The sequence below is a fragment of the Culex quinquefasciatus genome, chromosome 3, assembly GCF_015732765.1.
Source record: "Culex quinquefasciatus strain JHB chromosome 3, VPISU_Cqui_1.0_pri_paternal, whole genome shotgun sequence".
Classification (NCBI taxonomy): domain Eukaryota; kingdom Metazoa; phylum Arthropoda; class Insecta; order Diptera; family Culicidae; genus Culex; species Culex quinquefasciatus.
In genome coordinates, this window is record NC_051863.1 from 28,866,359 (window position 1) to 28,878,468 (window position 12,110).

The window sequence follows — 12,110 nt, forward strand, 5'->3', positions numbered from 1 at the left end:
AATACAAAAATTAAAATTAAAGAAAAATACCGATTCCGTAGAGAACTGCTCAATTGATATCAAATAAATGGTTTTAATAACTTATTCTGTTCAAATTATAATAAACTTGTAGATGACTTTAGTCTTCAACATGGCCTTTGATGATGAATTTGAAATTCATACTATCTACATACAGCCTTAGAGATAAAACTTATCACTGCCAAATCTGTCTTTCAAAATTTAAAAACGTGGTTTAAAAATTAAAAGCCTGCATTGATTTTTTTTTACAAAATTGTCCTGCTATAAAATTAGGTCAGTTATCTGCACACAAAATTAAAAATCAACAAAATTCGAAAATTGATTCTTATTAATTTGTACACGTAACCAAAAATCAAATAAATTTTATTTTTTTAAGCATAATATTTCGTAAATATCTCAACATAAAATACCCAATTGATTCGCCACAAAATTATAAGGACATTTTATGGTCAAATTTCGTCCAAAACGAATCGGTTTATGACATTTAATTAAAGTTTTATTAGAATTCAACAGTTCTACAATTCAGCGATTTGGAAGAACCTTTCAACTGTTATCAATTTAAAAGACATTTGAAGGATAAACATACAACTACGGTTAGTGTTTACTAGCTAAGTGGAATTTTTTTAAGGGAAATGATTATGTAGAAAAATTACTTTAGCAAATTATTCATTTATGATTTAACAAATTCTGATTAGTTTTTTTCTAAATCTGTTATCAAATATATCTTCAGAAGCTCCAGGAGCTATTTTTTATTTGAAGCCTATTGAATTTTCACTGATGTGAATGAAACTTAGCGCAAACATTGGAACAACACGTAATTCCACCGAGCACCTTATGTTGGCACATCAGCACAATGACTTTAAATAACTGCTTAAAATGCGTTTTCGACGGATGGCGTGTAATAAAGCCCTCAATTGGAAGTGAGCATAGAAAATCAACGAATTTGATGGAATTAGGACCGAATCTTTAACCTGCCAAACATAAGAGAATTGAGAAATGTGACAATCATCGCGAGCACAAATCGAGCGCCATGTATAACTGCTCTGATGTTTTTTTTCCGTTTGTCACTACCACACCAATCGCTACTGAACACTCTCTCTTTGCTCTCGCTCTCACTCCAATCGGGTTGTTGAGTCGGCATAGTTTGCGGTTGACTTTGTTTTGCTCAATAAAAACGGTTTAACATCACACTTTTCCAAAAAAATGCATTTTTTTTATTGATAACAAAACATCAAAGACACATTTTACAGCATTTTCCACGATACCAGGCCAAGAGAGCGCCGAGCTGGTATTTTGTTAGATTCTCTCCTCTCTAGACGTATTCGTGTGTGACTCGGGTCGACGGACGGAGTAGGCAAAGAAATTCACAAAGCATTTGTGTCGCTGGGTGAAGCGATTGAGCAAGTCGCTGGCAGCCTGAGAGTAGTGTTCGCTCGCGAACGGTGGCGAGCTTCTGTTGGCAAATCTTTGACCCGAAAATCAGGACCCTTGATTTTAACTGTTGATTGCAAAAAAAACTTTTTTAAATGTGTGCAAAGGTTTTTCAAAAAAAGAAATATCAAAAAACAATTAAATCAATCTCTTTTTCAACGCCAAAAACTGCTGTTTTTTGTGGTCTGTTAGAATTGGAAATAGAGGTGGGCAAATAATGAGCGAGCCGCTCAAAGAGCCAGTTCACTGAAAAGAGCGAACGAACCGTGGCTCACAAAAAAAGAACCGCGGTTCTTTTATTCCGGTCCGTTTCAAGATGGCATGATTTTTGTTATAAATTTAATTTATTGAATTTCAAAAAAAAAATGTAGTATTACATTTGTTTTTGAGAATTTAACATGCAATTTAAAATATTTCAATGCTTATAAAAAATAATCCCAAAACTAAATGATTTTCTAAACAAAATGAAAAAACCTTTAATTGTACAACTGATTGTACATTAAATTATTACCGAAATACGAATTTGAGCATTTCAAATTGCATAATTTGTAAAATATAAAAAAAAAACTTTTGAATAGTTTTGAGATTTTGGAAATAATAAATCCTTTTGTCCGATTAAACTTTAGCGTTTATAGACTTTATCGATTAAATCTGAATGTAGATAAGAGTTTTACAGAATATTTTCTCCAAAAAAAATATCAGCATTAGTTCAATTCTTGCAGAAATAAACGCAATTTTAAAATTAATAGCAATTTTTACAGCGTCCTAGAATTAAGTTTGGATGCCATTCAATTACTCGAATGTTTAGGTTTGAGTAAAAATCTTGACATAGAAACCACCAAGACCAACGGTTTTCAAGGGCATCTTCTCGTTTGGTTTTTTTTTTATTAAATAATTTACACGATTCTTTAGAAAAAAACCCTTTTCATCTAAATTTTCAAAAATAGCGAACGAAAATGAGCGGCGACTATCGTATTAGGACAATCAAGGCTTAATTTGAAGAAAATTGGCATATGTTTAGATAACCGCAAAAAAAATGTGCGAAGTAAAAAAATAGATTGCGTCATTTAACTTAACGTTAAATATTCTTCAACCCTTTAAGGCCTGATGGGTCATATTGACAATAAAAATCAAAATTTTCAAATCTAGCCTGTAATTTTCATATGGTCCTAACAATAATTTACCCGTCGTTACACAATTTTTTTTTCAAAATTCAGGTCTGAAAGGGTAAGTCTTGAAATGACATTCTACAACTTCTACAATATCCCCAACAAGTTTGAATTCGGTAAAAAATAAAAATCTATTATGAATTATTTTTGTATAAATACAATTGAGTTGAAATGTTTTTAGCTGATGGTCAGATTTCATGGAAACCAAAGTCGTTAATTTACCCAAGGTTCAAAACCAGGGATGATATTGAAAATAACGATCAGCAGAATTAAGTTTTGCTAGAAAAATGCAATGTTTTTAAAGAGCTCAAGTTTAAAGTCCCTCTTTTTCTCAAACTTGGAAGTCTAGGTGTAAATTGTAGCTTAGATTTGGAAAATTAATTCATAGTTTCAATAAATTGTAATCATTTTAACAGTTCTGTTAGTAAAGTCAGAGTCCAAAATTGTTAGATTGGTCAATGATTTTTGAAAAAAAAAACTTTCGAAAAAAAAAAGAAACAATGTGGTTTTCTGGTGGTGGCGCCCACTCCCCATTCTTTTCTATAAACTATTGGTAATGACCGTAACAAAGGTAACAATTAAACTTTTGAGAACTCGCTACGAATGACTCCTAGCCCTGCACACCTAACAAAATTAAACGTATTGATTGGTATAACAACACTAAAACCATACTCCCTTCCTATTCCTGCTGCTGTACACGTGACCTTGCTTTGGCACCGCCCGCTACCGATATTCCTAGTCCTGCCGCGCGCGTACACGTGGGAAATTGTTTGACGGGTTTTTTGTTTGTTCGCTCTGCTTGTGTGTGTGTGTTAGTATGGGTGAGGGGTGTGCCTACGTGTGTGTGTGTTTGATGGTATTAGAGAGAGAAAGAGTGTTTCGTTTCGCGTTTTTGTTGATGGTTTTTGGCAGTTTTACTAGTTAAAGGCTTTTAATTGCATCGTCCTCGCTTTATTTTTTTCAAACTAAGAATAGTTGGAACTTCACGTTCAGCAAAACAAAAAAAAAGGTACGAACCTAAAATTTCGAGAAAACCAAAAACATGCACTCCAAATTACACTAGGGTGGCACCCCCCCGTTCCCTCGTGTCCGGGGAGGGGTTCGAATTTCGAGTAATTATTGCTGTCTTGAATTTCAACGTCCGTTTGGGGACACCGTTTTGGAAAAATTCGATTGCTCCTTCCTAAGGATACACACGCACACACTTTTTTCTTTTCTTCTTTTTTTTTGCTTTGGTGTAAAATGGTACTTTTTTCCTCTTTACCTGTATCTTTTAGCGAGGCAAAGAAAAAAAAAACGCTGGGGTTTATACATTTGCTGTGTTATTCCATTTAGTGACAGATTTGGTAGTCAGCGCAGATTCTGTCTCTCGTCGTTGGCTACACACTAAAAGTTTACCTTGTTTAATCCTACTTAAGCTACAGTTTTTTTCTTCTTCTTCCTCTTTATCTTAGTGTTACCGTTATTTGCTACGGATTTATTTCTCCACGTTCTTCGTCCGCGCTCAACCCGCTCTGTCGGTGTATATAGAATTTTCTTGATTTTTTAATAGTACTTTTTTGTTTCCTCTATTCTTCTCTACGTAATTGGTTTTAATCCTATTAGATCGATTTGCTGCTTAATTTGACACCCAAAAGAGACAGTTTCTTCAGTTTGTTTTATGGCTGTTGTTCGCGACTGTTGCTTTCTCTCTTTGCTATCAGTTCAGCCTTGCACAACACGACGATGACGACGCTCTTCCGGTTTTAACGACTGCTTCCGGCGTGTTTTGATTTGCACCACCGTTTGGTATGTGCACTATTGGAGGGTGGTCTAGATGGTGCAGTTGTTTGCACGGTTTTTTTTTCGTCTCGTCGTCGACAACAGCAAAAAAAGCTGTTCCACGCTAGTCACATTAAACCGGGACTTTATCGTTCTGTAACGCCACCACGAGACTCATCCGTCATCGTCGTCGTGACCGTCCAGCTTCATCGTCCTGCGATGGACACTGGCCTTGGCGTCGTCGTTAGAAAAAAAAAACAGACTTACGTGCAAGCTGCCACCCTCGCCAGCTTCCGCAGCAGCAGTAGCAACAGCGCAATGCAACCGCCACCTCGTCATAGATCGCTACTGGTCGACGGATTGCCGAGGTTGCTCTCCAGGGTGTCGTCCTTGGGTCAGAGGGGGGAGAAGCAAGAAATTTTGACATTTTCTTTTGGTTCTTTGGCATTAGTCAGAATTTATCGATTTACGACCTACCTTGTGTCAGAGGGGTGGCTTGTACACTTCGATCGCGGGCGTCAGCATGTCCACCCGGGTCGATATCGACGAATCGCTGGGAATGAGGGGAGAAGAAAGAGATCAAATTAAAATGGACTTCAAGATTGATTTAACCTTTTTTTTTTTGAGTGTTTTCCACCGTTGGAAAATATTTTTGTTTTTGTAGAAAATTCCGAGTAGAAATATATTTTGATATTATAATTGAATATGTTCGAACGAAGATTTTTTCTCATTTTCTAACTTTCGACCATTTGTCTACTTCTTTCGACCTTAAATTTAAACTCTGTGCCTTGAGAACAAAATTTCCGATCTTGCACAAAGTTGTGGAGTAGTAATTGTAGTTCTCTACAATTTCGCAGTATTTACAAAAAAAAAACAATTTTGAATTTGGATGAAACTATGCATTCCCCATGTCAAAAGAAGATTTTCTAATCAATTTGGTGTCTTCGGCAAAGTTGTAGGTTATTTTTTTTAACTATTATTCATCAAATGTTAAATTCCCAAAATACGTATTTTCCTACATTCCTACATTACCTCGCAAGAATTTCAAATCAGACCAATCGTTTCCGAGATATCACCAGTGGACAGTTACAATTGAGCTCTACAAAATCGGTCTTTTTTTAGAATTTTAATTTTTTTATTTTTTTATCCGGCTGAAACTTTTTTGGTACCTTCGGTATGCCCAAAAAAGCCCTTTTGCATCATTAGTTTGTCCATATAGTTTTCCATACAAATTTGGCAGCTGTCCATACAAAAACGATGTATGAAAACTCAAAAATCTGTATCTTTTGAAGGAATTTTTTGATCGATTTGGTGTCTTCGGAAAAGTTGTAGGTATGGTTAAGGTGATCATTTTTAAAGAAAATTAATCATCACTATAAAAAATTGTGTATTAAATTCAATTTTACGAATTTCAGCACCAAAAGGAATCAGCATGTGCCGGTTGTTGCCTTCTTGAAGTGACTGAAGGAATTTTTGATCTAAATCAACGGTGCTTCAAAATGTATATACTTTTGTGGCACAGTCATTGACATCCTAGTTGGCAATCATTGATTAATGACGATTTCAATAACATAACGAGGAATGGGCTGCCCACCATTGAAAAAACGGCTAATATCCACTTTTGGCAAAAACGAGATATTAGTACAGGGTGGTAGAGGATGTTCCAACGCATCTTCTGAATCTTGAATTTCACTAAAATAATGTTTAGACTAAGCTGCCGATGCGAAAAACCAAACGGCTAATATGCCACTCTTATGGGAAATTGCCTTGACGGAGATTTTGTGACAAACACTAAAACGCGTTTTTCTCGGAATACTTGATTTGGCATAATAGCCGAATTTTCAAATATGGGCAGTGGGATAATCGTTACCAAAAGGAATCAGCATGTGTAGGGCACTATTCTGAACAACTTGTTGAAGATATTTTGTCAAAATATTGAAAGCGACGCAAAATTTATAAATTTGAAGGAAAAATCATGACAATGATGAAAGTCTTCACGTTAAGGACTACACTGAAAAAAAATCTTGACTGACATTTCAAAAGTGCCAAATATTCAATACTACGCCCTTTTAAAATGTAAGTCTTGGTTTAAAAAATTTCAAAATATTTTTTCGAAAAGATCGAAAAATTTTACGGACCATTAATTGCTGAGATATCGACATTAGAAAACGCTGGGTTTTTTCGGTGAGACTTGGAAAACATCAATTTTCCTTTTATAAACCTTTGCATGACAATATCTCAGCAACTTAGGGTCGTATCAACAAAGTTCAAAAAAGCAGAATATAGAGAATTTTCTCAGCTCTTCAAAAATATTTTTTTTTTCAAAAGTGGTCAAACACGTGCACTAATTTAAAAAATGAAAGCTTTGACTATTATCAAAAAAGTTACCTAAAAATGGCTTTAACTTGAAAACGGTGCACATTATCATGATTTCACTACAGTAATTTTTGATTGCAAATTCGATATTACATCGAGAAATGAAGTTGAATCATGTTTGCGACCGATATTTCGATTTTTTGAAAAAATCTGTATTGATTCAAAAATTCATAACTCGGTCAAAGATTTTTTGCACAACCTAGAAATTTCTGAAAAGTTGGCATTTGATGTCCTCTTAAACATATCAAAAAATGAAAAAAACAGTGTTTTTTTTTTGCAAATCAAGTTTTAGTGACAAAAAGATAAATAAAAAATCACCAAAATTATTTACCGTTTATCATTTTTTTCCGTGTATTCCTTATCCATACCTACAACTTTGCCGAAGACACCAAATCGATCAAAAAATTTTTTCAAAAGATACAGATTTTTGAATTTCCATACATAATTTTTGTATGGACAGCTGCCAAATTTGTATGGAAAATTATATGGACAAACTAATGATGCAAAATGGCTTCTTTGGGCATACCGAAGGCACCAAAAAAGTTTCAGTCGGATTAAAAAATACAAAAAAACGAAGGTCTGAGTGAACTGCTCAATTAAAACAATTAGAAAACATCAATTTCATCGATTCAATTTTTTGTGAGGCTGTATCTCAAAAACTAATTGCCCGATTTTCAAAGTGCCAGAGAGAAAATTGTAGGACACTTCCTCAGGTTTTTGAAATTATTTTTTTTTCAGGGGGATTTGAAAACGGTTAATTTTAATAAAAAAAACATGCAAAGTGTTTCGACTGCCAATTCAATTTTGCTTTCAAAAATTATTTTAAATTGATTTTTTTGTCCCCATTTTCGATATTTTTCAAAAGCCACGTTTTCCTTCTCAAAAAATAAATATCTCCTCTCTTTGGTCCCATAAAACATATATATTTTTTTAAATTATAAAATACGTATTAATTGGTAGTAAATAAAAGTTATACAAAAAAATATTTTTGTCCGTGTACTAACATTTCCCGAAAAGTTCTAGGCATGACCTACAACTTTGTCGAAGACTCCAAATCGATCATAAAATCCCTTTTCTAGGTACAGAGCTTGTTTGACGAAAAATGTTGCCCTTTTCCATTGCTTTTATGGGCTACCAGGGAAAAGGACCATCCATATACTATGTGGACGCTTTTTTGAAATATCATCAGAGAAAAAGCCACGCGGGGGTGAAAACTAAAAATTTAAGGGCCACGTGTTTCAGACACGAACCCTAGTTCGGATCATGGATCTGGGCACAGTTTTCGTCCAGATATTTGAGATCCGGCTTCAGAATAGTATCTTATTATCACTTGAGTTTTAATAACTTGAAACAGGGTGGCCAGATTTTCGATCTTTTGGACTCATTTGAAAGGTTTTTGATTACCTATCAAAAGATAGATCGGTTTATGGATCCAGACATAATTTGTACACAGATAAGTGACTTCAGAAAAGTACACAAATAACACTTAAGTGGTCATAAATTGATAAAGCGTTGCCAGATCTTCGATATTTTGGACTTGTTTGGAAGACCTTTTAATAACATATCCAACGATAGGTCGGATCATGAATCTGGACATAGTTGTCGTACGGATGAGTAAGATCCGGCTTTGGAAAAGTATATGAGTGGTCATAACTTGAGTCAGGGTTGCCAGATTTCCGATTTTTTGGATTCGTTTGGAAGGTTTCAATTACCTATCCAACGATATATAACATGATGTTATTAAGTACGATTTCAGGTCATTTACCTAATATAATATATGCGAATACATAACTTTTAAACTACTCATCGAAACTTAAATTTTGATATAACTGGATCCATGGGACCCTAAACCGAGTCAAATGCGATCAGTTTGACCTTAATCTATTCTGCCAGTGCTGAGTAAACTGAGTGACACACATTAGTTCAGTTTTAGATTCTGAGTCGATAGATATACGTAAAGGTGGCTCTACGAGCTTAATGTGAAAAGTACATTTTTAGAGCAGGACTATAGCCTTACCTCAGTGAGAAATGCAAAATATATAACATAAAGCTCAAACATTTAGGGACGGCCTGCCCAACCTTTTTGGCTCAAATGGGTCCTGAAATGAAGCTTAGATTGCTGATATTATTGTTTACAGTGACAAAGCTTATTTTTCTGAGTACAATGACCCTTTGTATGAACACAAAGAGTTTTAAATGGATTTTAATTCAATTTTTAAAAATTAACTTCACGGCCCTTCTTGACAGAAAAGGTCCTACTTGACAGCTTGTTCCAAGGGGACCATAGTTGATCCATCGAAAAAAAAATGTCTTGTAAATTATTTTTTTGCTTGAAAATAACAAAAAGACATTTTTGATTGTCAAAAAAACAATGACTCATTTTTCTCACGGTTTATTTGATTGAATGGGTTTTCAGATGACCAGTGAACATAATTTTGCCCAAAGTTTGGAAAAATATTTTTGTGATTCATTTTTATGTAAGATTTAAGTGTAAAACTGGTCCGGCCCGGGGGCCGTATTGATTTTTGACGAAAAATGTAGGTAAAAACGACCTGTAACAATATTTTTTCAAACTTTTACGAAAATTATGTCACTGGTCATCTGAGAACCGATTCCATCAAATAAACTATGATTTTTTTTTTGACATTTGCAATTTTGACGGTCAAAAATGAAAAAAAAATGTGAAAATTGAGCCAAAAAGGTTGGGCAGGCCTGATTTAGGGGATAAGCATGGCTTTAAAGATTCAATAACAATGAACTTTGCCCAACTTATTTCGTGTAATTAAAACCATTAACTTGATTGTGACAGATTTGGAGCAGCCACTAGCAATAAAAACAAACAAAAATTGTAAGTTTCTACACCATCATTTTCTAAGTTTCATCCAAGGTGCAGAAAAAAAGTACTAGACCAAACTTGTTTCGGTGGAGTCGCTGGTCAGCATTTGGACTCGCAATCCAAAGGTTGTCAGTTCGAATCCCGGACTGGAAGGGAACTTGGTGTAAAAAGAGGTTTGGATGCTCCTCTCCAAAACCTTCGGAAGCCTATAGGTTCGAGTAGAAATCTTGCAAGAAATCTAGTCTCGACCGTGTGAATCAATTCTTTATGTAAATATGGGTATTCGACGCCGTCGCTCCGTGCCATACTTCCATACACTTAGGAGCCCAGGGCGGCGAAGTCCTTGTAGATAAAAAGGAAGACACTAGTGGTTGGTACTAGCAATGGTGGCCGACAGCTATAAAGTCAACTTCGTTCGATTTTCAAAGAAATCTTGCAATAGAGACAACCCAGACTTGAGGGTTGTAGAGCGAATGATTTCGTTTGGTTCGGCATGAAATTCACAGTTCCGCGTACAGAACGTTCGTGTAAGCGTTTGGAATAATTTAAAGTCAGCAGCGACAAGTGTTCTCCAGCTGGTCTCCACCAAATTACTTCGGATGCCGGTTCCGGTGGGATCCCAGCATCCGTTTGTTTTGTTTTATTTTTTTCTCTCTTTCCATGGCTCAATTCGAAAGGGCCAAAGTTCATTAGTGATTCCGGTGGTGGTGCGCGGTGGTGTGTGGATGGTGTAATATTCGCATCCATAAACACCAAATTGTTTGCAAGCACCCCACCAGAGGCAGCAGCAGTTTTCTTTTCGTGGAAAATAACGGGAAAAGGGGCTCTATGGGAGAGCGTCGTGCACGTCTGCTGGTTACTTTTCAATATGCTGACGGTGTCCAACGATGAACGACACTTTTGGAGAGCATCAAGAACGTATGCTTCCGAGAATTGCTCGGAAAAGTGTTGAATGTGAAGAAGGCCAGACCAGCAGAAGGACGCACAAATTGCTAAAAGAAGATGTATCGCTTTTATATTGACACTACGGGCTGTTATACGGAATGTGACATTGTAGTATGATGTTGTTGAAGATTTTATTAGACAATGTACACAAAAAAAGTAAATTTACATCACTTCATGAGTAGTTACACTTTTTACACATAAATTTAGCAAAAATTATACTAAAAAGAAGGTTTTTTTACACTTCAATATGAATTCATTACTTTTCCCCCGACCCATCCGATAATTATCCTGGCATCACTGCTGGGGCGCGCTGTGAAGAGTGGCAAATGTTTTCTCATCAATTTTACGATGAAGAGTTATGGAAAAGCGCGGGAAAAACATTTACCCTCGCGTCCCGATTAGAGCCGCGCTCCTCCAGGGTGGGTCGGTCGGGTGGTTGTCCGGCGGAAAGAAGCTGCCACCCGATAAGCAACCAGGAAGAAGCGACTGCTGGCTGGCTGGTGGCACGACCGACACAAGAAATATGATAACGGCACGTGGCAACGGGGACGACACGCGATCGGTCGTTTAAGGGGGCAGATGGGGAGGGGAGTATTGAGGGGTGAATCGCCCAAAAAACATCCCCTCCCCCTCACGATAAGAAGGGATCTCAACGGGGTGGGAGGAACGAGGGAAACATCTGCATTTGGGGCACGATTTCTGAGACGAACCTGGGGTTGGGAAAATTTAAGAGTCCCTAATGAAGATTAAATGATGGGAATTTATAACGTCGATTAAACCGGTAATGGCGACCGTATGACACATCTGCTTCTTTATCGAAAAACGATTCCGCATTGATTTCGAATTTAATGTGGAAAATATTGCCAACATGTTTCGCACATTTAAAATTCAAACGATTCATTCAGTTATTGTTCGGTACAGTTGATTAAATTACACAACACACCCTGGACCAAATTTAATGGCATGAAATTTGAAATAAATGGAACATTAAGTAGATTTTATCGTAATCTCCTTTGTGCACTTAACACAGCTGACCTGGTTCCAGTGAATGTGACACTTTTATGCCGATGCACCTAATGTGACAACAATGCCAACAGCATTTCCCAGTTAAATTCGTTTCCCCATCTGTTATCGGTGCCTGATAAATGGGACTCATTGGAACATTTTCCAGCTCTGGCGATATCCGGCGAATTAATGCTCCAATGCTATTGCAACAATGTCGCTTATCTCGTGTTGGTTGTGTATTCAAATGTAATGAAAATAGGTACATGAAACGCATTTGCAGTTGTTTTTTTTTAATACAATTTGGCTTTTTCATTTAAAAAACACTTTTTAAAGGGTACAAGGAGTTTTCAACTTATAAAACATAGTATATTCCCTAGAATTACTCAAAAACCAGAATTTTTATTTTCCCATCAAATCAAATCCCGGTTGGTGCCTTAAGAAATCTGGAATAATTTATTTGAATTTTGAATACAAATAAAAACGAAAGGAAATCAGGTGGGTTTTGAACTCAAACCAATGGATTGGTGGTCTGGAACGCTAAGCAGTCGGCCATCTTAAGATTAACACTC

At 36.1% G+C, this 12,110-nt stretch overlaps 1 protein-coding gene across 1 annotated transcript in view; it reads right to left on the reverse strand.

Annotated features, from left to right (window-relative positions):
* Positions 1–4,050: 4,050 nt before the first annotated feature.
* Positions 4,051–12,110, reverse strand: part of LOC6038154 (protein tipE) — a 29,944-nt gene continuing 21,884 nt past the window's right edge. The window contains exons 2-3 of the mRNA XM_038265633.1: positions 4,857–4,932; positions 4,051–4,768 (exon numbers count right to left, since the gene is read on the reverse strand). Coding sequence (XP_038121561.1) covers positions 4,863–4,932 — 70 coding nt within the window. The 3' untranslated portion in view covers positions 4,051–4,768; positions 4,857–4,862. The remainder of the gene's footprint in view (positions 4,769–4,856; positions 4,933–12,110) is intronic.